We start from the raw sequence: 27749 nt of genomic DNA, 5'->3' as shown, positions 1-27749 counted from the left end.
CACAGCCCTGTAACACAGAAGATGAAGAAGAGTCAAATGAGGCTCAGCTGGGAGGAGGAAGAGAAGATGGCGCCAAGAGAGGGAAGGAAAAAGGATCCATTAAAGAAGTTTGACAGCTTCAAGCCATGCAGCAACATAAATGAAGTCTTCCCCTCAGCCTTCCCATTCCCACTGCCAGATATTAATCGATTAAAACAATGAGGCATTAATTCTCTGTGCCCTTGTCTTTAACTCAACTGGATTGTTTCTAAATCTGTTTCCTATTCATGTCAATTACACTGTGTTAATCATATCCGTGGAAGGGTTGAACAAGAGTGACATTTTAATAGGGGATGTCTGATTATTGTTACTTTCAACTCTTAAGTGGTAGCTGCATATTAATTACAGAGCTCATTAGCACTGAACTAACTATGGGTCAAGGTATTGACTGAGCATGTGAATACAAATAAGTTAACATTACATTACATTCCCACATTACTGACACTGTAGCTATAAAGGATCAGTCTACCATGTTTGCCATCGATAATAACAGTATATTATAGCGTCAATTTCCTTCTGGTGATTATGTATTGTTGGTTTATCTTTGTTAAATTTGGCCTGCTGAACATTATAATAAGTTGTTCCGTTTTACATCTCCATCATACTCACCCCTTCCTTCTCCCCCTCCTCCTCCTCCTCCTCCTCCTCCTCCTCCTCGTACGCCTGCTCTCCTTTTTTAAGATTTATGAAGGTTTATTAATGAGATTATGGTAAAATGTCTGCTGGACCACGTCTCATAAAGCCTGTGTGAATATGGAACCCTAACGCCACTACCACACTCTACTGATCTTCTCCCAAGCTGAAAAGAGAAAAAAGGCTGTTTCAAAAATCAAATGTATTCATGTTCAATCATATAAATGAACCACATCTAATTATAAATAAGGGGGATGCAGATTTAAAATGTGTGTCCGTACTGTGCAGAAAAGGGTATCCAATAGTAGAATGTGAAGCCAAAGCAGGTCTAAGAGTTTTAATGCATTCCAGGACTATTAGGGAAAGGGATATTTGTCTATCATACAATACACACACTACAACCCTAATGTTCACTGTAACATCAACTTAAATTGTCTTACCTTGAAACATCACCTTCGCCATAGCTCTACCCTACTATCCCATCTCCTGATTCAACCCCAGCCCTACCTCATAATCAGTACTTGACAGGGAACATGTCGGAATGCCCGGGGAATTACCTAAGACTTCTCCTTCATACTACATTTGTAAGGGTCTCTGAAGTGAATTGGTTTCCCTGCTGCAATGACCTGACACCCTTTCCATTCATTGACTTCTTTATGTGGACAGATTGTTCCTCACCAGACTAATGTTGGTAGCACTACATGAGCAGGTACACCGCTCCATAATGCAGGCTGGTGTCCACAACATAGAGATAGGAGAACAGGAGGATGATACAAATTCACATACCGTTTTTGAAAACTTACCACGGTGCTATGATATTTGAAATATTCATAGGAAGACAGATTTGTGTTTGTTACGCTAGCTCTGTCTGTCTTAGGGGACTGGGTCTGCTTCTCGTAGTCAGAGTATTTGTGAACTTGTTTATGTGTTTGTGTGTGTTGGGAGATTAAATGAATTGATTGAATTTCAATTAATCTTAATGGCTTCTCCCTGGCAAGCACCGCCCTCAATTCAGTCTGGGGTTGAACGGCGGACCGTGGAAGCATATAAATCAGAGTGTGGGCTTCCCTTGGAGCAAAATTAAAACTGTCAGGGTGACGACAAAAACTCCACCACAATCTCAAAGCATAGCAGAACTAGCATATAGAGAGACATTTAAATATAGCTAATTTGTACACTCATAGACTGACGATAACATATGCATTGATTGAAGCAACCGTCAATACATTTTCAATATTGTCCATCCATGTTGTTGTTAGTCTAAAGGCAGATTAAGCATAATAACAGAGCTGCTACAGTGAGGTATTTGATCCCCTGCTGATTTTGTACGTTTGCCCACTGACAAAGAAATGATCAGTCTATAATTTTAATGGTAGGTTTATTTGAACAGTGAGAGACAGAATAACAACAACAAAAACCCAGAAAAACGCATGTCAAAAATTTTATAAATTGATTTGCATTTTAATGAGGGAAATAAGTATTTGACCCCCTCTCAATCAGAAAGATTTCTGGCTCCCAGATGTCTTTTATACAGGTAATGAGCTGAGATTAGGAGCACACTCTTAAAGGGAGTGCTCCTAATCTCAGCTTGTTACCTGTATAAAAGACACCTGTCCACAGAAGCAATCAATCATTCAGATTCCAAACTCTCCACCATGGCCAAGACCAAAGAACTCTTCAAGGATGTCAGGGACAAGATTGTAGACCTACACAAGGCTGGAATGGGTTACAAGACCATCGCCAAGCAGCTTGGTGAGAAGGTGACAACAGTTGGTGCGATTATTTGCAAATGGAAGAAACACAAAAGAACTGTCAATCTCCCTCGGCCTGGGGCTCCATGCAAGATCTCACCTCGTGGAGTTGCAATGATTATGAGAATGGTGAGGAATCAGCACAGAACTACACGGGAGGATCTTGTCAATGAGCTCAAGGCAGCTGGGACCATAGTCACCAAGAAAACAATTGGTAACACACTACGCCGTGAAGGACTGAAATCCTGCAGCGCCCGCAAGGTCCCCCTGCTCAAGAAAGCACATATACAGGCCCTCTGAAGTTTGCCAATGAACATCTGAATGATTCAGAGGAGAACTGGGTGAAAGTGTTGTGGTCAGATGAGACCAAATTCGAGCTCTTTGGCATCAACTCAACTCACCGTGTTTGGAGGAGGAGGAATGCTGCCTATGACCCCAAGAACACCATCCCCACCATCAAACATGGAGGTGGAAACATTATGCTTTGGGGGTGTTTTTCTGCTAAGGGGACAGGACAACTTCATTGCATCAAAGGGACGATGGACGGGGACATGTACCGTCAAATCTTGGGTGAGAACCTCCTTCCCTCAGCCAGGGCATTGAAAATGGGTCGTGGATGGGTATTCCAGCATGACAATGACCCAAAACACACGGCCGAGGCAACAAAGGAGTGGCTCAAGAAGAAGCACATTAAGGTCCTGGAGTGGCCTAGCCAGTCTCCAGACCTTAATCCCATAGAAAATCTGTGGAGGGAGCTGAAGGTTCGTGTTGGAGAAGATCTGCAAAGAGGAGTGGGACAAAATCCCTCCTGAGATGTGTGCAAACCTGGTGGCCAACTACAAGAAACGTCTGACCTCGGTGATTGCCAACAAGGGTTTTGCCACCAAGTACTAAGTCATGTTTTGCAGAGGGGTCAAATACTTATTTCCCTCATTAAAATGAAAAATCAATGTATAACATTTTTGACATGCGTTTGTCTGGATTTTTTTGTTGTTATTCTGTCTCTCACTGTTCAAATAAACCTACCATTAAAATTATAGACTGATCATGTCTTTGTCAGTGGGCAAACGTACAAAATCAGCAGGGGATCAAATACTTCTTTCCCTCACTGTATATACCTTTCCTTACTTGGAACAATATCATTGGATTGTTGGATTAACATTGCAGCTTGCCAACAGTGGCTGTTGAGGGGGTGTAATGTAATTACAGACCCAGTATAGTTAGTTATTCAGTGACCAGGTATTCAGAATTGATTCTGTATGATTATACAATATAATACAAAATGCATTCCTCTATGATGTGATATCAAGTTTTCATTGTCCACTCCTTAGTTCACAAACACAGTCACATGCCTGCAGACTGAGAACCAACAGCTAATTTGTCATTGGGGAGCCCAGGCATCACTTTCATTATACAGATGGGGGCTATCAGATATGCTGCCTGTGAGAACCCAGCTCAGACCGTGCTCTTGCTTACTGTGTCATATCCCTGGAGGGCAGTTTTCTTGGTTCTCCTTGAGGAGAGGAGAGGAGCGGACGTCAATATGTGAGCAGTGTCAGGGAGATGTGTTGCTGGCTGCCGCCCCAATTTATAATCACTCAACAAAAGGGAATGTGTCCAATGCAGTTACGACCTCTTATCTCTCTGTCAGTGGACCATACAGCAGGTCTGTTCTGGCAGAGATGCCCAGGCCTAAAATGGCCAAGGCCCACAGTTCATTTTCAGACCAACATACCAATAGGGAGCAGTCCAGCAGACCTGTTAGTAGTCTGTTGGTGAATCAGACATCTCTCTCTCACAGGCTACTCCACTAATTACCATCTGTACCTGTATGCCGATGAAAATAAAACTAATCTTTCAGATCACATCACTTTTCTCTGATTTTATTTTCTTACTATAACTTACTCGTGTTAGTATCTAAAAGGAGAAAAGCAACATGAAAGCTGTTGCAGTAAAGAGCAGAAGCGGTTGGAACAGTAATTGCACAGTGAAAGTCAAGCACAGTGCCTTAATTTACATCACTTCCTGGTCTCCTAGACACCTTATTGATACATTTTACTGAGCTGCTTGTTGTAAAGAGAAATCAGCCATTAGAGGTACCACTTAGGAAAAGTAGCCTGCAGAATACATTAAGTGGGAGGCGACTCAATGGACTATTTTACATTTATTGCAAATGTAACATATTTTCCACAATGGCAATTACAGACTGTATCTAGTGAAAATCCGATGTACCACAGTAATAATCCCTTTGTGATGCCAGCACAGCTTCAGCAACTCCCTTATCAACTTGGATAAGAGCTCTATATTCAGTCTGGTCACCGTGTCTCCAAGACAAGAATGCAAAAGAATACAGCAAGAATGGTTCTGCCCTACACCTGATACATGTTTAATAATAGGGTCATTACACCAATTGAGTACCTTTTGGGTAGTGTAACTTGGTGAAGTTCACCTAATTTTAACATTCTGTCATAAAGAGCACACTTTCAACTTAATAAAAAACATGTTTTCCCTTCTCAAGAGGTTAAATAAAAAAAGGACTATAGTAAGTGTCTGCTATGTGCCAAATAAAGTAACATGGTTGACTGTAACATTTTCATCTTAAATCAGCCATAAATCCAATTATGACAGGAGGAATAGAAGCTTGTTGTGTATGGTGTCAATGGAAAACAAGCTTCACAAAACAATTGAAATTGTTGAAACATTTCTAGACTAACTATCTATGGGCAAGTCATATAAAAAATCTGAATTATTGAATTTTCCATGTTGTCTATATTAAAGGACACTTCCTTTAATATAACAGGCTTTTAAAATTAAATATTGGTGGATAAATTCTACATAAAATATCAAAGGGACACAAAAGGCACTCTATTCGTAGAACGACCCAATAGACATCATTACAGTGTCTTGTAAAAGTATTCATCCCCATTGGCGTTTTTTTCATATTTTGTTGCATTACAACCTGTAATTTAAATTGATTTTTATTTGGATTTCATGTAATGGACATACACAAAATAGTCCAAATTGGTGAAATGAAATGAAAAAAATAACTTGAATCAAAAAATTATAAAAAATAAATAACGGAAAAGTGGTGCGTGCATATGTATTCACCCCCTTTGCTATAAAGCCCCTAAATAAGATCTGGTGCAACCAATTACCTTCAGAAGTCACATAATTAGTTAAATAAAGTCCACCTGTGTGCAAGCTAAGTGTCACATGATCTGTCACATGATCTCAGTATATATACACCTGTTCTGAAATGCCCCAGAGTCTGCAACACCACTAAGCAAGGGGCACCACCAAGCAAGCGGCACCATGAAGACAAAGGAGCTCTCCAAACAGAACAGGGACAAAGTTGTGGAGAAGTACAGATCAGGGTTGTGTAATAAAAAAATATCAGAAACTTTGAACATCACACGGAGCTCCATTAAATCCATTATAAAAAAATGGAAAGAATATGGCACCACAATAAACCTGCCAAGAGAGGGCCGCCCACCAAAACTCAAGGACCAGGCAAGGAGAGCATTAATCAGAGAGGCAACAAAGAGACCAAAGATAACCCTGAAGGAGCTGCAAAGCTCCACAGCGGTGATTGGAGTATCTGTCAATAGGACCACATTAAGCCGTACACTCAACAGAGCTGGGCTTTATGGAAGAGTGGCCAGAAAAAAGCCATTGCTTAAAGAAAAAAAATAAGAAAAACGTTTGGTGTTCGCCAAAAGGCACGTGGGAGACTCCCCAAACATATGGAAGAAGGTACTCTGATTAGATTAGACTAAAATTGAGCTTTTTGTCCTTCAAGGAAAACGCTATGTCTGGTGCAAACCCAACACCTCTCATCACCCCGAGAACATCATCCCCACAGTGAAGCATGGTGGTGGCAGCATCATGCTGTGGGGATGTTTTTCATCGGCAGGGACTTGGAAACTGGTCAGAATTGAAGGAATGATGGATGGTGCTAAATACAGGGAAATTCTTGAGGGAAACCTGTTTCAGTCTTCCAGAGATTTGAGACTGGGACGGAGGTTCACCTTCCAGCATGACAATGACCCTAAGCATACTGCTAAAGCAAAACTCGAGTGGTTTAAGGGGAACATTTAAATGTCTTGGAATGGCCTAGTCAAAGCCCAGACCTCAATCCAATTGAGAATCTGTGGTATGACTTAAAGTTTGCTGTACACCAGCGGAACCCATCCAACTTGAAGGAGCTGGAGCAGTTTTGCCTTGAAGAATGGGCAAAAATCCCAGTGGCTAGATGTGCCAAGCTTATAGAGACATACCCCAAGAGACTTGCAGCTGTAATTGATGCAAAAGGTGGCTCTACAAAGTATTGACTTTGGGGGGGGGGGGGGGGGGGTGAATAGTTATGCACGCTCAAGTTCTGTTTTTTTTGTCTTATTTCTTGTTTGTTTCACAATGAAAAAATATGTTGCATCTTCAAAGTGGTAGGCATGTTGTGTAAATCAAATGATACAAACCCCCAAAAAATCCATTTTAATTCTAGGTTGTAAGGCAACATAATAGGAAAAATGCCAAAGGGGGTGAATACTGAGCATGCATCACTTTTCTTGTACATTTCCTGGCGTTAGTAAAGGTAAAGAGTTCAGGCATCAATAAAGGAAAAGATAACACATAATCATGAGGAAAGCAGGTGAATGCAGGGTGAACACTACACCATCCAGCTACTGTGTCAAAACACCACCTGTTCTCTAAAGCAAAAACACTGAGGTTGTCACCGAAAGACATCCTTAGATTAGCTTGATTATGAAGGTACTTACAATACATGAATAATATGGAACAAATATTTTATTATGCAACATACATAGGTGCTTACCCGGTAGTAGTCCGTGCTGTAGATGTCCCTGGACATTCCAAAGTCACCAATCTTCACCAGCAGGCCATTTCCTACCAGGCAGTTCCGAGTGGCTAAATCACGGTGCACAAAGTGCTGGGAGGCCAGGTACATCATCCCCGCGGCGATCTGAGTGGCAATGTGCAGCGTCTGAGACAGGCCCAGCTCCCCATTGGTCTGCAGCGACTGTCCGTCAACCAGGATCAACGCATCAGGCCCATGAGCTCTGTGGATGGGGAAATAAGGGAGGGAGGCAGGGAGGGCGGGCAGGAGGGAGGGGGAATCTTATCTCAATCACCATATTCTTACTCCACATTACATTTTATAATGGATTATAACTCTGCATAGCATATGACAGTGGTATGTTCTTCAGTTGTAATGGATTAGACATTAGATGCATGGTGTTTTACATTCAACCTTTAATTGAAACAGGAACATGGGCCATATCATTACTGTACCAGGGCCTCTATGTGCAAAACCAACAAGAGCTCCTCTGTATGAATGAATGCAGAACAATTGAATAGATATGCTATAACTGTCATGACATTTGCATCTATAAAGCCATCAGCAAGCAATAGACGTCTGCCTGCTCTGCCTCTGCTATTGAGCACCACTGTTCCCTGCCACTGCCAAGCATCCAGGGGCTCAATAACATCCAATCAAAAAGGAGATCAGCCATCTCATTTGAATTCTGAGTCACAGTTTCCCTAGTCCGTGGAGGCTCAGTCAGCAGACTGCCATTACACACAGCGTTTTGTGGTTTTACACAAACAGGTTATCTCTACTTAATCTACAGTGTAGCGAATAGGAAGTCGCTGCTGCTGGTACTGGGTGACAGGTCTAGTGGAAAACAACACAAACATTTTATTACCCCTCCTGTTTCTTGTACGCTACAACATTCCTCTGAGGGGAAGCAATCCATCAATCACAGCCTGATGCTTGCAGTGAAACTGCAGGGTTGTGGCCGATCTACTACACTACATTTAGAACTTATTAGGAAATAGACAGGAACTGGTTTCATCTTTGGAAATGATCACATCTATTATATTGCTGGCCAAAGGATTTATTGTATGACGTTAACTCTAATACTGAGGATAATTATTCAGGTTAGCGTACTGTGGACCAGTAAATCATTAGTGGGGTGCAGTCAGCCTGCCATTAATTGTTGAGTCTACAGACATTGTGTGGTTGGTAAACAGGGGGAGATGCTTCCACACACGTCTCAATTAAGCTGAGTAAATTCCACAATTCCAAAAACACATATATTTACATTTTACATTTTAGATATATAAAGTATGTTTCTCAGTTGACAGCTTTTATAACTCATAGGCTACACCAAAGACACATTTATAGACATAAGAGTTGAGCACGTCTTGCTTATCCCACACGTCTCTGCTTTATTCAACTGAGTAAACTTAGCAATTCCAACAGCACATATCAGAAAAGTCTGTTTCTCAGTTGACAGCTTGTACTCCTGGGCTACAGCACCCAAAGACAGAACTGAGCAAGAGTTGAGCACGTCTTACTTTTCCTACACAATTTGCTGCTTTATTCAGCTGAGTAAACTTTAACTTCCACCAACACACACCAGAAAAGTATTTCTCAGTTGGCAGCTTGTATTACTCCTGGGCTACAGCACCCAAATACTAATTTACTGAACTTAGTAAGAGTTGAGCACATATTATTGTGCATCTTATTGTGCATTTAGTTTACACAGCTTACCTGAGGAACTTATTGAGGTCTCCGTGCTTCATGTACTCAAAGACCATGATAAGGGGGTCTCCATCCACACACACACCGTAGAACTTGACAATGTGCTCGTGCTGCAGGTTGGTCAATAGTTCCGCCTCCCTCTGGAAATCTTTTCTCGCTGCAAGGGTGGGGTCTTTCAGGGTCTGAGAAAATACAAGGGTGGAGTCCTTCAGGGTCTGAGGAGTACAAGGGTTTATTTTAACTGCTTAGCAAAGTATGATACTGTTACAACAACATTATTAGACTGTGGATATAGAGAGGAAAAGTGACCTTAGACATTGTCACTAGCCGGCTACCATCCGGTATTCTACCCTGCACTTTAGAGACTGCTAGTGCCCTATGTACATACAGTGCATTCGGAAATTATTCAGACCCCTTGACTTTTTCCACATTTTGTTAGGTTACAACCTTATTCTAAAACTGATTGAATTGTATTTTTTCCCTCATCAATCTACACACAATACTCCATAATGACAAAGCAAAAACAGGTTTTTAGACATTTTAGCTAATTTATTAAAATAAATATCACATTTGCAGACCATTTACTCAGTACTTTGTTGAAGCACCTTTGGCAGCGATTACAGCCTAGAGTCTTCTTGGGTATGACGCTACAAGCTTGGCACACCTGTATTTGGGGGGTTTCTCCCATTCTTCTCTGCAGATCCTCTCAAGCTCTGTCAGGTTGGATGGGGAGCGTTGCTGCACAGCTATTTTCAGGTCTCTCCAGAGATGTTCGATCGGGTTCAAGTCCGGGCTCTGGCTGGGCCACTCAAGGACATTCAGAGATTTGTCCTGAAGCCACTCCTGCGTTGCTGTGTGCTTAGGGTCGTTGTCCTGTTGGAAGGTGAACCTTCGCCTCAGTCTGAGGTCCGGAGCGCTCTGGAGCAGGTTTTCATCAAGGATCTCTCTGTACTTTGCTCCATTAATCTTTTCCTCGATCCTGACTAGTCTCCCAGTCCCTGCTGCTGAAAAACATCCACACAGCATGATGTTGCCTTCACCATGCTTCACCGTAGGGATGGTGCAAGGTTTCCTCCAGAAGTGACGCTTGGCATTCAGGCCAAAGAGTTCATTATTGGTTTCATTAGACCAGATCATCTTGTTTCTCATGGTCTGAGAGTCTTTAGATGCCTTCTGGCAAACTCCAAGCGGGATGTCATGTGCCTTTTACTGAGGAGTGGCTTCCGTCTGGCCACTCTACCATAAAGGCCTGATTGGTGGAGAGATGGTTGTCCTTCTGGAAGGTTCTCCCATCTCCACAGAGGAACTCTAGAGCTCTGTCAGAGTGACCATATGGTTCTTGGTCACCTCCCTGACCAAGGCCCTTCTCCCCCGATTGCTCAGTTTGGCCAGGCAGCCAGCTCTAGGAAGAGTATTGGTGGTTCCAAACTTCTTCCATTTAAGACTGATGGAGGCCACTGTGTTCTTGGGGACGACTGCACCTTTTCTGCAAAGGGGACAGGACGACTGCACCGTATTGAGGGGAGGATGGATGGGGCCATGTGTTGCGAGATCTTGGCCAACAATCTCCTTCCCTCAGTAAGAGCATTGAAGATGGGTCGTGGCTGGGTCTTCCAGCATGACAACGACCCGAAACACACAGCCAGGGCAACTAAGGAGTGGCTCCGTAAGAAGCATCTCAAGGTCCTGGAGTGGCCTAGCCAGTCTCCAGACCTGAACCCAATAGAAAATCTTTGGAGGGAGCTGAAAGTCCGTATTGCCCAGCGACAGCCCCGAAACCTGAAGGATCTGGAGAAGGTCTGTATGGAGGAATGGGCCAAAATCCCTGCTGCAGTGTGTGCAAACCTGGTCAAGACCTACAGGAAACGTATGATCTCTGTAATTGCAAAAAAAGGTTTCTGTACCAAATATTAAGTTCTGCTTTTCTGATGTATCAAATACTTATGTCATGCAATAAAATGCAAATTAATTACTTAAAAATCATACAATGTGATTTTCTGGATTTTTGTTTTAGATTCCGTCTCTCACAGTTGAAGTGTACCTATGATAAAAATGACAGACCTCTACATGCTTTGTAAGTAGGAAAACCTGCAAAATCGGCAGTGTATCAAATACTTGTCCTCCCCACTGTATATATATATATATATATATATATATATATATATATATATATATATATATATATATATATATATATATACACTGCTCAAAAAAATTAAGGGAACACTAAAATAACACATCCTAGATCTGAATGAATGAAATAATCTTATTAAATACTTTTTTCTTTACATAGTTGAATGTGCTGACAACAAAATCACACAAAAATGATCAATGGAAATCAAATGTATCAACCCATGGAGGTCTGGATTTGGAGTCACCCTCAAAATTAAAGTGGAAAACCACACTACAGGCTGATCCAACTTTGATGTAATGTCCTTAAAACAAGTCAAAATGAGGCTCAGTAGTGTGTGTGGCCTCCATGTGCCTGTATGACCTCCCTAAAACGCCTGGGCATGCTCCTGATGAGGTGGCGGATGGTCTCCTGAGGGATCGCCTCCCAGACCTGGACTAAAGCATCCACCAACTCCTGGACTGTCTGTGGTGCAACGTGGCGTTGGTGGATGGAGCGAGACATGATGTCCCAGATGTGCTCAATTGGATTCAGGTCTGGGGAACGGGCAGGCCAGTCCATAGCATCAATGCCTTCCTCTTGCAGGAACTGCTGACACACTCTAGCCACATGAAGTCCAGCATTGTCTTGCATTAGGAGGAACCCAGGACCAACCGCACCAGCATATGGTCTCACAAGGGATCTGAGGATCTCATCTCGGTACCTAATGGCAGTCAGGCTACCTCTGGCGAGCACATGGAGGGCTGTGCGGCCCCCCAAAGAAATGCCACCCCACACCATGACTGACCCACCGCCAAACCGGTCATGCTGGAGGATGTTGCAGGCAGCAGAACGTTCTCCACGGCGTCTCCAGACTCTGTCACGTCTGTCACGTGCTCAGTGTGAAATGTTTTCAACTTTGAAGAGCACAGGGCGCCAGTGGCGAATTTGCCAATCTTGGTGTTCTCTGGCAAATGCCAAATGTCCTGCACGGTGTTGGGCTGTAAGCACAACCCCCACCTGTGGACGTCGGGCTCTCATACCACCCTCATGGAGTCTGTTTCTGACCGTTTGAGCAGACACATGCACATTTGTGGCCTGCTGGAGGTCATTTTGCAGGGCTCTGGCAGTGCTCATCCTGCTCCTCCTTGCACAAAGGCGGAGGTAGCAGTCCTGCTGCTGGGTTGTTGCCCTCCTACGGCCTCCTCCATGTCTCCTGATGTACTGGCCTGTCTCCTGGTAGCGCCTCCATGCTCTGGACACTACGCTGACAGACACAGCAAACCTTCTTGCCACAGCTCGCATTGATGTGCCATCCTGGATGAGCTGCACTACCTGAGCCACTTGTGTGGGTTGTAGACTCCGTCTCATGCTACCACTAGAGTGAAACCACCGCCAGCATTCAAAAGTGACCAAAACATCAGCCAGGAAGCATAGGAACTGAGAAGTGGTCTGTGGTCACCACCTGCAAAACCAGTCCTTTATTGGGGGTGTCTTGCTAATTGCCTATAATTTCCACAAGTTGTCTATTCCATTTGCACAACAGCATGTGAAATGTATTGTCAATCAGTGTTGCTTCCTAAGTGGACAGTTTGATTTCACAGAAGTGTGATTGACTTGGAGTTACATTGTGTTGTTTAAGTGTTCCCTTTATTTTTTTGAGCAGTGTATATACAGTTGAGTCTGAGGTTTACATACACTTAGGTTGGAGTCATTAAAACTTGTTTTTCAACCACTAATTTTCTTGTTAACAAAATATAGTTTTGGCAAGTTGGTTAGGACATCTACTTTGTGCATGACACAAGTAATTTTTCCAACAATTGTTTACAGACAGATTATTTCACTTATAATTCACTGTATCACAATTCCAGTGGGTCAGAAGTTTACATACACTAAGTTGACTGTGCCTTTAAACAGCTTGGAAAATTCCAGCTAATTGACATAATTTGAGGTGTACATTACATTTTAGTCATTTAGCAGACGCTCTTATCTTTTTTTAATGTTTTTTTTTTTTTAATGTTTTTTTTTTCTCATACTGGCCCCCCGTGGGAATCGAACCCACAACCCTGGCGTTGCAAACGCCATGCTCTACATCCCTGCCGGCCATTCCCTCCCCTACCCTGGACGACTTGTGCGCCGCCCCATGGGTCTCCCGGTCGTGGCCGGCTACGACAGAGCCTGGGTTCGAACCAGGATCTCTAGTGGCACAGCTAGCACTGCGATGCAGTGCCTTAGACCACTGCACCACTCGGGAGAGGTATTGGAGTGGCCTGTGGATGTATTTCAAGGCCTACTTTCAAACTCAGTGTCTCTTTGCTTGACATTATGGGAAAATCAAAATAAATCAGCCAAGACCTCAGAAAAAGATTTGTAGACCTACACAAGTCTGGTTCATCCTTGGGAGCAATTTCCAAACGCCTGAAGGTACCACGTTCATCTGTACAAATAATAGTACGCAAGTATAAACACCATGGGACCACGCAGCCATCATACCGCTCAGGAAGGAGAGGCGTTCTGCCTCCTAGAGATGAACGTACTTTGGTGCGAAAAGTGCAAATCAATCCCAGAACAACAGCAAAGGACCTTGTGAAGATGCTACAGGAAACAGGTGCAAAAGTATCTATATCCACAGTAAAACGAGTCCTATATCGACATAACCTGAAAGGCCGCTCAGCAAGGAAGAAGCCACTGCTCCAAAACCGCCATAAAAAAGCCAGACGACGGTTTGCAACTGCACATGGGGACAAAGATCATACTTTTTGGAGAAATGTCCTCTGGTCTGATGAAACAAAAATAAAACTGTTTGGCCATACTGACCATCGTTATGTTTGGAGGAAAAAGGGGGTTGCTTGCAAGCCGAAGAACACATTTTACATTACATTTACATTACATTTTAGTCATTTAGCAGACGCTCTTATCCAGAGCAACTTACAGTTAGTGTGTGCATACATTATTTTATTATTTTTCATACTGGCCCCCCGTGGGAATCGAACCCACAACCCTGCCGTTGCAACACCATGCTCTACCAACTGAGCTACATCCTGTCACGCTCTGGCTCCGGGACTTTGTATGTTGAGCCAGGGTGTGTTCGTTTCGTGGTGTTCTGTTTGGTTGGGTTGTTCTATGTGGTTGTATTTCTTTGTTTGGATGAGTGACTCCCAATCAGAGGTAACGAGTGTCAGCTGTTGGCTCGTTGTCTCTGATTGGGAGCCATATTTAAACTGTCTGTTTTCACCTTGTGTTTGTGGGTTTTTGTTCCGTGTTCAGTCAGTGTTACTGTGGACTTCACGATCGTGTTTTGTTTTGTACTTGTGCTTTACTAATTAAAGTCATGTTCGTTTCACACGCTGCGCCTTGGTCTACTCCTTCTCGTCAAGACGATCGTGACAGAAAAACCCACCGTACAAGGACCAAGCAGCGTGTCCAGGAGCAGGCAGCCTGGTCATGGGAGGAAGCGCCAGGAAAGGAGATGGAGAGGCTGGCGATGGCCCAGGTGGGCAAAGTGTGGTCCTGGGAGGACATGCTCGGGGGCAAGGGACCTTGGGGTAGGATCAAGGCCCTGGCGAGAGAGGAGCAGCGGCGTCAGCAGTGCCATCGTCGGACGGACGAGAGGCACCCCCAAGAATTTTTTAGGGGGGGGCACACGGCATGGGCGACTGGGCAGCAGGAGGCTGCCACAGGGCGAAATAGGAGAAGAGGAGAGAAGGCCACCGGGTTACGGGAGCCATTGGGCGAGAGGAGGGAAGGAAGTCGTAGAGGCACGGCGAGAGGGACTGAGGTGGATTGCCAGTCCGGTCCGGCCCGTTCCTGATCCCCGTTTAAAGCCAGTGGTGTGTGTTCCCAGTACGGTCCGGCCTGTCCCTGCTCCACGCACCAAACCTACGGTGTGCGTCGCCAGCCCAGCCCGGCCTGTCCCTGCTCCACGCATCAAACCTACGGTGTGCGTCGCCAGTCCTGCCCGGCCCGTTCCTGCTCCTCGCACCAAGTCTACGGTGTGCGTCGACAGCCCTGCCCGGCCTGTTCCTGCTCCACGCACCAAGTCTACGGTGTGCGTCGACAGCCCTGCCCGGCCTGTTCCTGCTCCACGCACCAAGTCTACGGTGTGCGTCGACAGCCCTGCCCGGCCTGTTCCTGCTCCACGCACCAAGTCTACGGTGTGCGTCGACAGCCCTGCCCGGCCTGTTCCTGCTCCACGCACCAAGTCTACGGTGTGCGTCGACAGCCCTGCCCGGCCTGTTCCTGCTCCACGCACCAAGTCTACGGTGTGCGTCGACAGCCCTGCCCGGCCTGTTCCTGCTCCACGCACCAAGTCTACGGTGTGCGTCGACAGCCCTGCCCGGCCTGTTCCTGCTCCACGCACCAAGCCTACGGGGTGCGTCGACAGCCCAGCCCGGCCTGTTCCTGCTCCACGCACCAAGCCTACGGGGTGCGTCGTCAGCCCGGCCCGGCCTGTCCCTGCTCCACGCACCAAACCTATGGTGTGCGTCGCCAGCCCTGCCCGGCCTGTTCCTGCTCCACGCACTAAGCCTACGGTGTGCGTCGCCAGCCCAGCCCGGCCTGTTCCTGCTCCACGCACCAAGCCTACGGGGTGCGTCGTCGGCCTGGTCCAGCTCGTTCCTGCTACTCGCACCAAGCCAAGGGTGCGAGTCGTCAGCCTGATCCAGCCCATTCCTGCTACTCGCACCAAGCCAAGGATGCGAGTCGTCAGCCTGGTGAGGTCCGTTCCGGCTCCACGCACCAAGCCAAGGGTGCGTATCGTCAGCCAGGTCCGGTTCGTTCCTGCCTCACGCGCCAAGTCAGGGGTGCGCGTCGTCAGTCCGGTGCCTGATCAGGTCAGCTACTCCACTACGGAGTTTGAGCAATCCGCTCCGTCTATGTCCGGTCCAGATCCAGCCAGCGGGGTCAGACCGGACCGGGGGCGCTACGGGGGGATTGTGGAAGGGTGGTGGTCAAGCCCGGAGCCGGAGCCGCCTCCGAGGAGAAATGCCCACCCAGCCCTCCCCTGTTTGGGGTTTTGAGGCGCTGTCGCAGTCCGCGCCTTTAGGGGGGGGTACTGTCACGCTCTGGCTCCGGGACTTTGTATGTTGAGCCAGGGTGTGTTCGTTTCGTGGTGTTCTGTTTGGTTGGGTTGTTCTATGTGGTTGTATTTCTTTGTTTGGATGAGTGACTCCCAATCAGAGGTAACGAGTGTCAGCTGTTGGCTCGTTGTCTCTGATTGGGAGCCATATTTAAACTGTCTGTTTTCACCTTGTGTTTGTGGGTTTTTGTTCCGTGTTCAGTCAGTGTAACTGTGGACTTCACGATCGTGTTTTGTTTTGTACTTGTGCTTTACTAATTAAAGTCATGTTCGTTTCACACGCTGCGCCTTGGTCTACTCCTTCTCGTCAAGACGATCGTGACACATCCCTGCCGGCCATTCCCTCCCCTACCCTGGACGACACTGGGCCAATTGTGCGCCGGCCCATGGGTCTCCCGGTTGAGCCTGGATTCTGGATTCCTACGACAGAGCCTGGATTCAAACCAGGATCTCTAGTGCCTTAGACCACTGCGCCACTCGGGAGATACCATCCCAAACGTGAAGCACGGGGGTGGCAGCATCATGCTGTGGGGGTGCTTTGCTGCAGGAGGGACTGGTGCACTTCACAAAATAGATGGCATCATGAGGAAGGAAAATTATGTGGATATATTGAAGCAACATCTCAAGACATCAGTCAGGAAGTTAAAGCTTGGTCTCAAATAGGTCTTCCAAATGGACAACGACCCCAAGCATACTTCCAAAGTTGTGGCAAAATGGCTTAAGGACAACAAAGTCCTTAAGTGGTGATCCTAACTGACCTAAGACATGGAATGTTTTTATGTATTTGGCTAAGGTGTATGTAAACTTCCGACTTCAACTGTAAATGGAAAAATTATCACAATGAGTTTGCTGCGGCCACTTAGGTCATGGCCAGACCTAGTTAAAGCTTGGTCGCAAATGGGTCAATGACCCCAAGCATACTTCCAAAGTAGTGGCAAAATGTCTTAAAGACAACAAAGTCAAGGTATTGGAGTGGCCATCACAAAGCTCTGACCTCAATCCTATAGAAAATGTGTGGGAAAGCGTGTGCGAGCAAGGAGGCCTACAAACCTGACTCATTTACACCAGCTCTGTCAGGAGGAATGGGCCAAAATTCACCCAACTTATTGTGGGAAGCTTGTGGAAGGCTACCCGAAACGTTTGACCCAAGTTAAACAATTTAAAGGCAATGCTACCAAATACTAGTTGAGTGTATGTAAACTTCTGACCCACTGGGAATGTGATGAAAGAAATAAAAGCTTAAATAAATCATTCTCTCTACTATTATTCTGACATTTCACATTCTTAAAATAAAGTGGTGATCCTAACTGACCTAAAACAGGGAATGGTTACTAAGATTAAATGTCAGGAATTGTGAAAAACTGAGTTTAAATGTATTTGGCTAAGGTGTATGTAAACTTCCGACTTCAACTGTATATATTCCGGACTCTGACATTGCTCCTTCTGATATTGCTCCTTCTGATATTTCTTAATTTCTATTTTTTGGGGAGGTGGGGGATTATGTGTGTATTGTTTTGCTAGATATTACTGCACTGTTGAAGCTAGAAACATAAGCATTTCGCTGCACCTGCGATAACACCTACAAATCTGTCTACAAGACCAATAAACTTTGATTTTATTTTATTTATCTCCTAAATTAATGGAAAATATTTGATAACTGGGAGATTAGTTATATTTCTCAAAGAAACTGAAGAAAGAAATTAATAATTGGGCTTCCTAACAATGAACCGTAGATAAACACTAACATCCAAACACACACACACACACACACACACACACACACACACACACACACACACACACACACACACACACAGTCTTGTATAGCTAACCTTGTGGAAACACACAATTCAGTCCCATTCAAAATCCTATTTTCCCTAACCCCTAACCGAACCCTAACCCTAACCCGTACTCTTACACTAACCCTAACCCAAAAACCTAACCTTAACCCTAAACCTAAACATAGCTCCTAACTTTAAAACTAACCCTAGCTCCTAACCTTTACCCTTAGCATAATTCTAACCTTAACACTAATTGGTCCCCACAAGAATAGTTAAACACGTCCACACACACACACACACACACACACACACACACACACACACACACACACACACACAATAACCTGGCTGGTGCGAACAGAACAGAGACAGGGTAATAAATGGAGCAGGGGAGGTAAAGCATTGTAATCTTCCCATTTGAGGAGCAGAACATGAAATAAACATTTCTCTGACAGGTTGTCACAATGACCTGGCAAACCTCATAGATTTACAGAAGCAGATCATTTAGTTATTTACTTCATTATGTGTCCCATATACACAGTCTGACATTTCATTATAGAGCTGTGATAAGAGATGTGCGTGCCTCACCAGATCTAGACGTTGTGGTTGCCTACCATATTGGCTCAGAGTTATGGTATCATTATCGACAAGCTTATCGGCTGGAAATAAACCCCCTTCCTAAATTCCCACCTATGAAATAGTTGGCATTTACACTCAATGTCTTGTCTCCCTCTGATCCACCAACTGTAAAAGGTAGGATTAGCTCCTTATTGCATCTGGGACGACTGCCAAGCAGTAACTCCTGGGTGCTTTTCCATAAAATGTTTTATTTATTTTGTAGCTAAAACTAAAGTTCGGAACTAAAATTACTTTTTTCCGGAGATGTTGACGATACAATCCTCCACTTATGTAAAGTCCGCAACAACAACACCACAGCTAAAACATAATAATTCATAGCATTCTTAACACACTATTAATTGCATATAATTAACATTGCCTTACTGTATGAAATTATTTGACAGATAGTTATATATAGGCAATATACTGTATATAGGCGATATATGATTCAACAATGATAGATATCATTGATCACAAGGTTGATCACAAGGTTTTGCTAATGTTTTATACAATTTTGAATTCAAATCAAATCAAATTTTATTTGCCACATGCGCCGAATACAACAGGTGTAAACATTACCGTGAAATGCTTACTTACAGCCCTTAACAAACAATGCATTTATTTCTTAATAAAAAAGTAAAATAAAACAACAACAACAAAAAGTGTTGAGAAAAAAAGAGCAGAAGTAAAATAAAATAACAGTAGGGAGGCTATATACAGGGGGGTACCGGTGCAGAGTCAATGTGCGGGGGCACCTGGCTAGTTGAGGTAGTTGAGGTAATATGTACATGTGGGTAGATATTCCACATATAGATATTCCCTTATATCACAAATGCAGAGGGGAATTAGAATGGATGGCAGTGCCCATGGACAGATGGCAAGGCATCCATCCCCATCCTCCCGGATGCTTATGACCCCTGTGCTGCAGTGGAGTGCTGTGTCCTCAGAGTCCACCTGAATATACAGGACATACTAGAGAGCCGACACACAGACAAAACAGCTTTACTGGTAGTGTCCTAGAATTGTAGACCTACACATATATATTCTGACATTCCATTATAACCTATATATAACATAAGATGAAATATAAGTAGCTATGTTGCTGTGGCGCTTACGTTGCAATCTTACCTAACATGAAATACAACCTACAATGTTAAAAAACAACAGCATACAGGCCTGTATATTTGTACAGCATCTATTTCAATAGGATCCACTCTGGTGACTGGGGATGTGAAGAAAAGGAAGAAAGAAAAAGCAAGTCAAAAGAAAGCCAGCTCAGTGTTGCCTCCATTATTCATAATCAAAGCATCTGTGGAGTAGAACATTTTGGGAGATGATCTAACATCCCTCACAGACAGCCTGATTTCTCCAGCTGCAGTCTGTCTCTGTAAGGTTGGCCTCTTTCCCCTGCCTCTGCACTGTGGCTCCCTCCACACTATCATGGCTAACATCATTCCATGGATGAGCGCCTTGATGAAGAGTGATGGTGACAAGAGGGAAATAGTGATGAATGTGCCACTTGTCTCCAACCATCATAGTGTGACCCCTCCTCCAGCAGCTGATCTAGGTACCTTTGTATGACCTTTGAACTTTAATATCCTCAACCAGTGTCATGTTAGAGGTGAAATTTGCATTTGAACCCGAGGTTACAATCGTAATCTTTACATGAAATGTAATAAATTAAGCGCAACAATTACTGACAGTCACTTCTCATTTCAAGGAGATTGTGACAGTATGACCCACTGTGTTTCAGGATGGATTTGACACAGTGATGTTATGTGACCAGCTACCAATATCTTGTGATGATTTTAACTGGAAAAAATATATTTTATGAGAATACAGTATCTCTTTTTGCACTAACAACTTAAAAAGGTCCAATACACCCATTTTGATCTCAATATTAATAGTACATTACTGTGATTGTTTTGACCTGGTTCCTCCTCTTGACAGCCAACACAGCTGCTATCTACATATGGGTTTCACCTCGCTGTGAAAGGAAGACTCTCTCTGCCACCCTCCCTCACAACCAACCATTCACATTATGCAGGCCCACACCAGCCACACCACCTCCACAGTATTCACCTTGCTTTCTCCTATTGTCCACAATACTGAGTCGATTCCAGTCAACTTTGTGAGCTGCCATTCATAGGTCTATAGATGAATAAGCAAACCCAAAGCAATGTTTGGGGTTGAGAAGTTCATTTTATTAGGGATTTTTTGAGAAGCTTGTCTTTCTAGTTTCTGGGAATCATATAGACAGAGCAGTGGTGTGGTTTTTATTGAAATATAGCCTATGTCTCTTGAGATTGTATTGACCTCAACATAATTCAAGCAATATCAGTTTACCATTATTTAGTTACGGCTATCTTGAGGTTGATATTTAATTTGTTAGTTTCACCCCGTTGGTCAATGATACAGATGCTGAACTATTGAAACTGCTCTCCTTCAGATTACAAACGGTTTCTGTAATGTTCTGTTTCTCAACCATAATCCTCCAGTTCTTCAGTCTAATTGTAAAACCTTTAAGATATATTATCAGTGTTACATACTAGTTATAAGCAGCACCGTAGACACATCTAGTTACAGTATATGATCTCTGTTATTGTATCAAATCTAGGCTAATTCTCTTTTAAGTATCAAAGCGAGTTCAAGAAATCTTGAAAAATCATCCCTAAAAGTGTCAACAGTGCACTTGGCAGATTGTTTTCAATTAAAATGGTCAAAAAGAAACAAAAACAGCTTCTTAGCAAAGAGCAATTTCTCAAGCAAGAATTTTGCTAGTTCTGTCTGGGAGTGGTCTGAGTGGGGAGGGGAAAACTGAAAACTAGATGTTATTGCCAGAGAGGTTTGGAACTCTCTTTCTTAATGGTCTATTAACTAATTTACCGCCTGGTGATGTTACTCCATCCCACCAAAACAGGCTGACATTTTTGCAGATCTTTTCAAATAACACTAAAAGGGCATTATCATAATTTTCACAATGTCACAGTATTATTCCAATCTCATAGGGTGTAAATATATATAATACACAGGAAAATCTAGTTTGACTGCACTGGGCCTTTAAAATGGATGTTGATATAAACAGGTGTCTGCATCAACTAGGGCTGATAAAACACAATCCCAATAGACCTGATTAACCTTGAAGCTGTGAAAATCTATACCCTTGTAATAATGGGTTGTAAATGTGTGAACAAACATAATAGGTAAACAAGCTGTTTGGTGGCTACCACCTCAATTATGCCCCAACTGCAATCCAGGAGCAGTCCTCTAAAGTCACATAAATATTGATCGCTGAACATTCAACGCCTCCATTCTCTCTGTGTACCATTGTAACAAGGTACACCATATGGCCCTGGTTGAATGACAGATCTTACTGCTGCCATCAAACCCACTGAGACCTATTTAGGATCAGGAGATCTATGATCACCCTTAAGCCTCACTAACAAGCAGCTATATTTTAACATGCCTCCCATGACAGCCACATTTATTTATTTTTAAAGCTAAGGGAATCACTGAATAAGTCATATTTATAAAGGACCCTGACAAAACGCCATTCATTTGATCAATATCCTTGGCTCAGAGGATTATTATAATTTTTTAAACATATATTTTGGTTAATTGCTCAGCACTAGTGTGTGTGTGTGTGTGTGTGTGTGTGTATGTGTGTGTGTGTGTGTGTGTGTGTGTGTTAGTGAAGAGGCGAACCCAGATGGTTAATGCCCACCAGTTGTACATAATGCTCATAGTTGTTTGTTCCAGCTACCAGTCTGTTATACAGTTAATGCTACAGTTCATTAGCCTTTTATTTCATATTGAGCACCATTGAGCTTAATTCCAACAGTGAAGCTTTAGCTAAAAGTGACACAAAAAATCTTGACACAAAAGTTGATATTGAAGTCAGCCATAATGACCTGTACAGCATGTAAAACATGTTTAATATTGTGTTAAGTGAACCTGCTAATGAGGTATATAGCTATGAACGTGACTTCCAGGGGGAAATGTTCTCACCTATTAGTCAGCTGCTGCAGTCACCCTGCCCCAGTATCCAAAAAAGGTCTAAATACAAAATGCCTCTTCGGCACCTCAAATGTACTGAGCTGTTGTAGACTTCCGATCTGAGCGTGGCAGTAATGAGTGATTTATATCGGAGGTGCCGAATATGATTTTTTTCCGGTTGCTAGGGAGTAAATTAAGATAGTTGCTCAGCGAATCTCCATATTTGGCGAGTAACAAACATATTTTGACATCATAACACTTGCAGAGCTGTCTAATGGGAGTTTGAATCTGAGCTGCCTGTGCGTTAGAGAGGAGACACGTCATACTCATCATCGACATCTCTAACGCACAGATACTGGGGCACTGTCACCTCATATTGGAGCCTCATACACTCAGTCTGATATGAGACAACCAACATGGTACTCATAGTGACCTCAATGATCATTAGTATGATTATCGATCTACACTACAGCAAAAAAACACATTTTTATCGATCCAAGTTTCCAAATCCTTCTTGTTGAGGCACCTGCCCATGGCAGGTGTGGTGGCCCCAAGAGACGTTCAAGGATCAAGTTAATACAGTTCAGACACTGAGCGCTGAGGGGCCCTGACCTCTGTGAGGGGTCTGCTGTAACTGGAAAGTGAGGTGGCCCTGTGTAACTGAGAGATCATCTCTTACCTTGACAGCCACCAGCATCTTGTCCTTGGTGGGGCTGAGGTTATAGCACTCTGCCAGGAACACCTTCCCAAAGGCCCCTTCTCCCAGCTCCCGCTTCAGAATGATGTCCCGACGTTTTATGTGCTGCACGTCTGTAGATGGAGATGGGGGGGCCAGAGCGTGAGAGAGAGAGAGAGAGAGAGAGAGAGAGAGAGAGGAGAGAGAGAGAGAGAGAGAGAGAGAGAGAGAGAGAGAGAGAGAGAGAGAGAGAGAGAGAGAGAGAGAGAGAGAGACATGGTTTAAGTGGTCAGCAGTTCCAGGAGCAACAAACCATCAGTGTTTCTGACAGAATTAGGGGCAAGTGTTCAGTGATGGTTCACTGATGGGACTGGTATGTCTTAAATCCTGCTATGAAGCCTCAGTGGATCTAATGATGAGGTTGGATTAATTGGCTACAGGCATACAGAACACAGCCATAAGACCTGCTGTGGAGCTATAGAGGGTTAGAAGAGATGTGAGGGTAAAACACATGTGTTTGTTACTTACTTACAGCATCCATAAATATACCACAATTAGAAAATGTCCATTGCCCTGTAATGATATAACATCTTAGAACCTGCACACCATAGCAACTGCAGTGAGGAAATGTTTAATTCCGTTCCCAACCAGTAGGATGCAATGCTTCAAAGTCAAAATGACCCCTTCCCCTTCCAAAAATAAAATAAAGTGATCATAATAATCCAAGCAAACCTGGAAAATGTCAGCAACCTGTCTGCAACCTGTACACTGTGGTAAAATTCTGATGAAATCACAGTTTACAGCCAGTATTAGTCCTTAATCTCAGTGCGTTCCACCTGTTCTGAGTGGCTGAAAGCTGCCTGCTTGGGGAAGTGTGGCTTCCATATGGCAAGTCACAGCAGCAGCTGGTATTTACTCAAAACAAGGGTTCGGATGAGCTGCTGTCCAACACCAATACCCACTACTGTCCAAGGACCAGCCCAGTACGGTACCACAGATCCCCCCTGCAGGACTAGGGCAGAGCAGAGAGATAGGTACATACTGAGGCATTGGATGGACAGAGCTCGTATTACTATTGGTTGGCACAAACAAGGCATTTCCCTTATGAAGCACCAGAAGAATAGTAGCTACAATGCAATGAGCACAATCAACGCAATAATAAATTAATAACAGCATGATAGCGCTGCAAATATTTATGCTTGAACTGCGACCATAGGTAATCTTAAAAACATGTTTGATAATGGTTTGCACTGGACTGAGATTTTTTTTTACATCTGCAAACCCACACAAATATCGGTAATCTAATTAGATAAAATTTATTTAATAAGGATCCAGAAATAAATCATTGTTTTTGTTCTCTGTAATTGCTTATTTTATCCTCTGCCTTCTCAATTTCCAAGAAAGACAGTGATAGGTTTACAATTAGCAGGTAGCTATGGGTATGCTGGAAGGTGTGCTGTCTATCCACACAAAGCAATTAAGGAAGTTACAAATAGCTTGGGCTAATTTTCTCATTACCACAGCGGTTGTGGTGCATTCACCTCTCTGTTTATGTGGGCGAGGGCACCCATTCAGGGAGTTTACCCTCACTGGGCCTTATCTCTCTCAGTGTGGCCCAGCAGCACAGAGCACACAGCTGGGATAGAACAGGACACAGTCTTCATCCTAATTAGGCTGCTTTGCTTTGGCAGAGCAGATGTTGACTCCACTGCGCTGAAAATGACAGAAGAGCAAACTAGAGCTGATTTGGTTTCAAATGTTTGCAAATCGTTGGTATTTGATTGGGAATATAGTTACCACAGCAATTCTCTCTGTCTCTGTCTCTGTCTCTGTCTCTGTCTCTCTCCAGTAGACCACAAATGACAGCATTTCATTCAGTCCAATCACTGGTACTTGACTTCTGGATGATTACTTTATGCAAATGCTGCTGTTTTCGGGGGTGACTTTTCATAAAAAGTGACTTCTCATTATATGAACTCTGTTTAACATATTTGAGTTCAAACACAATTGTACAGTAGAGTAAACACAGGTGTCAAATACATACCAAATCTTTAATCTATCAGTAAAAGGCTGTACTTTGAGTACTTTGTAATAGATTCTGCTGTGAACATCACATAGACCCAAATCTTCACTGGAGTAAAAAGTTCATTTTACTACCCTTTGGGTTGGGAACTAAAATAGGAAGATGCCACAGTAAACTGAAGCAATATCTGCATGTTCCCTGACCCAGTCCTCAGATGTAAAGTCCCCTAACCTTCCTGTATTAATCAGTGTTTAGGTTAGTAGCGATGTAATCAGATAGGGATTTACTTCCCTCTAAAGCCTTTTTCACACTGCAGGCCTTAATGCTCAAATCTGTTTTGTTTTTAAAATCTGTTTCCAAACAGCAAGTTACAAGTGACCAAATCGTATTTGTGTGTGTTCAGACAGCAGTCATTTGCTGACATGGCTACGCTAGTTGTCATAGTAATGACGGGTATACAGTGGGGGAAAAAAGTATTTAGTCAGCCACCAATTGTGCAAGTTCTCCCACTTAAAAAGATGAGAGAGGCCTGTAATTTTCATCATAGGTACACGTCAACTATGACAGACAATTTGAGATTTTTTTTCCCAGAAAATCACATTGTAGGATTTGTAATGAATTTATTTGCAAATTATGGTGGAAAATAAGTATTTGGTCACCTACAAACAAGCAAGATTTCTGGCTCTCACAGACCTGTAACTTCTTATTTAAGAGGCTCCTCTGTCCTCCACTCGTTACCTGTATTAATGGCACCTGTTTGAACTTGTTATCAGTATAAATGACACCTGTCCACAACCTCAAACAGTCACACTCCAAACTCCACTATGGCCAAGACCAAAGAGCTGTCAAAGGACACCAGAAACAAAATTGTAGACCTGCACCAGGCTGGGAAGACTGAATCTGCAATAGGTAAGCAGCTTGGTTTGAAGAAATCAACTGTGGGAGCAATTATTAGGAAATGGAAGACATACAAGACCACTGATAATCTCCCTCGATCTGGGGCTCCACGCAAGATCTCACCCCGTGGGGTCAAAATGATCACAAGAACGGTGAGCAAAAATCCCAGAAACACACGGGGGGACGTATTGAATTACCTGCAGAGAGCTGGGACCAAAGTAACAAAGTCTACCATCAGTAACACACTATGCCGCCAGGGACTCAAATCCTACAGTGCAAGATGTGTCCCCCTGCTTAAGCCAGTACATGTCCAGGCCCGTCTGAAGTTTGCTAGAGTGCATTTGGATGATCCAGAAGAGGATTGGGAGAATGTCATATGGTCAGATGAAACCAAAATAGAACTTTTTGGTAAAAACTAAACTCGTTGTGTTTGGAGGACAAAGAATGCTGAGTTGCATCCAAAGAACACCATACCTACTGTGAAGCATGGGGGTGGAAACATCATGCTTTGGGGCTGTTTTTCTGCAAAGGGACCAGGACGACTGATCCGTGTAAAGGAAAGAATGAATGGGGTCATGTATCATGAGATTTTGAGTGAAAACCTCCTTCCATCAGCAAGGGCATTGAAGATGAAACGTGGCTGGGTCTTTCAGCATGACAATGATCCCAACCACACCGCCCGGGCAACGAAGGAGTGGCTTCGTAAGAAGCATTTCAATGTCCTGGAGTGGCCTAGCCAGTCTCCAGATCTCAACCCCATAGAAAATCTTTGGAGGGAGTTGAAAGTCTGTGTTGCCCAGCGACAGCCCCAAAACATCACTGCTCTAGAGGAGATCTGCATGGAGGAATGGGCCAAAATACCAGCAACAGTGTGTGAAAACCTTGTGAAGACTTACAGAAAACGTTTGACCTGTGTCATTGCCAACAAAGGGTATATAACAATGTATTGAGAAACTTTTGTTATTGACCAAATACTTATTTTCCACCATAATTTGCAAATAAATTCATAAAAAATCCTACAACGTGATTTTCTGGATTTTTTTTTCTCATTTTGTCTATCATAGTTGACGTGTACCTATGACGAAAATTACAGGCCTCTCTCATCTTTTTAAGTGGGAGAACTTGCACAATTGGTGGCTGAGTAAATACTTTTTTCCCCCACTGTATGTGCAGTGGTGTAGGCTGATTGGTGGTGGTGCTTGTGCTTCCTATCAGGCAGAAGTTATCTAGCGACCAAGCGAAGGTGACAACAATGCCTGCCATGGATGTTTCCCAGTTGCTTTGAATGATCAAAATCATAGGGTAAGAACACTTTTAAAGCCTCAAAGGATATATCCAACTTTCAAAACAAGTCCTTTTTGGTTTGCCACAGAAGTCAACTAGCTAGCTAGGTAGCTGTTTACCGTTCTAGCACATTCCCTAATGTTTGTAAACAATTAACAAGCTAGTTAGCTACCACACTGTCAACAGAGTAGCTAGCAAGCAACAAGATATGCCAAATAAGTCTAAACACCACTTGACTGCAAATAAATCAGATTTGACCGTTCAGACAAGTCGCATGGCCAGGAATCAGATTTGTATCTGAT

General features: G+C 43.6%; 1 protein-coding gene across 6 annotated transcripts in view; it reads right to left on the bottom strand.

The window, feature by feature from the left end:
- Positions 1 to 705: 705 nt before the first annotated feature.
- Positions 706 to 27749, bottom strand: part of LOC311137143 (NT-3 growth factor receptor-like) — a 294494-nt gene continuing 267450 nt past the window's right edge. For 3 of the 6 annotated variants that reach the window (XM_084171493.1, XM_084171490.1, XM_084171494.1), the window contains exons 13-16: positions 23247 to 23377; positions 8995 to 9200; positions 7255 to 7498; positions 706 to 838 (exon numbers count right to left, since the gene is read on the bottom strand). In XM_084171493.1, coding sequence (XP_084027619.1) covers positions 716 to 838; positions 7255 to 7498; positions 8995 to 9200; positions 23247 to 23377 — 704 coding nt within the window. In that variant the 3' untranslated portion in view covers positions 706 to 715. Of the gene's footprint in view, positions 839 to 6771; positions 7499 to 8994; positions 9201 to 19130; positions 19794 to 23246; positions 23378 to 27749 lie in introns of those variants that run through there. The other 3 variants (XM_084171491.1, XM_084171492.1, XM_084171495.1) reach the window with 3 other exon arrangements.

The sequence above is a fragment of the Coregonus lavaretus genome (genome assembly GCF_964263955.1).
Source record: "Coregonus lavaretus genome assembly, chromosome: 11".
In the NCBI taxonomy this organism is placed as follows: Eukaryota; Metazoa; Chordata; class Actinopteri; order Salmoniformes; family Salmonidae; genus Coregonus; species Coregonus lavaretus.
The sequence above is the reverse complement of the archived record's forward strand: the minus strand, read 5'-3'. Positions and strand labels throughout refer to the sequence as shown.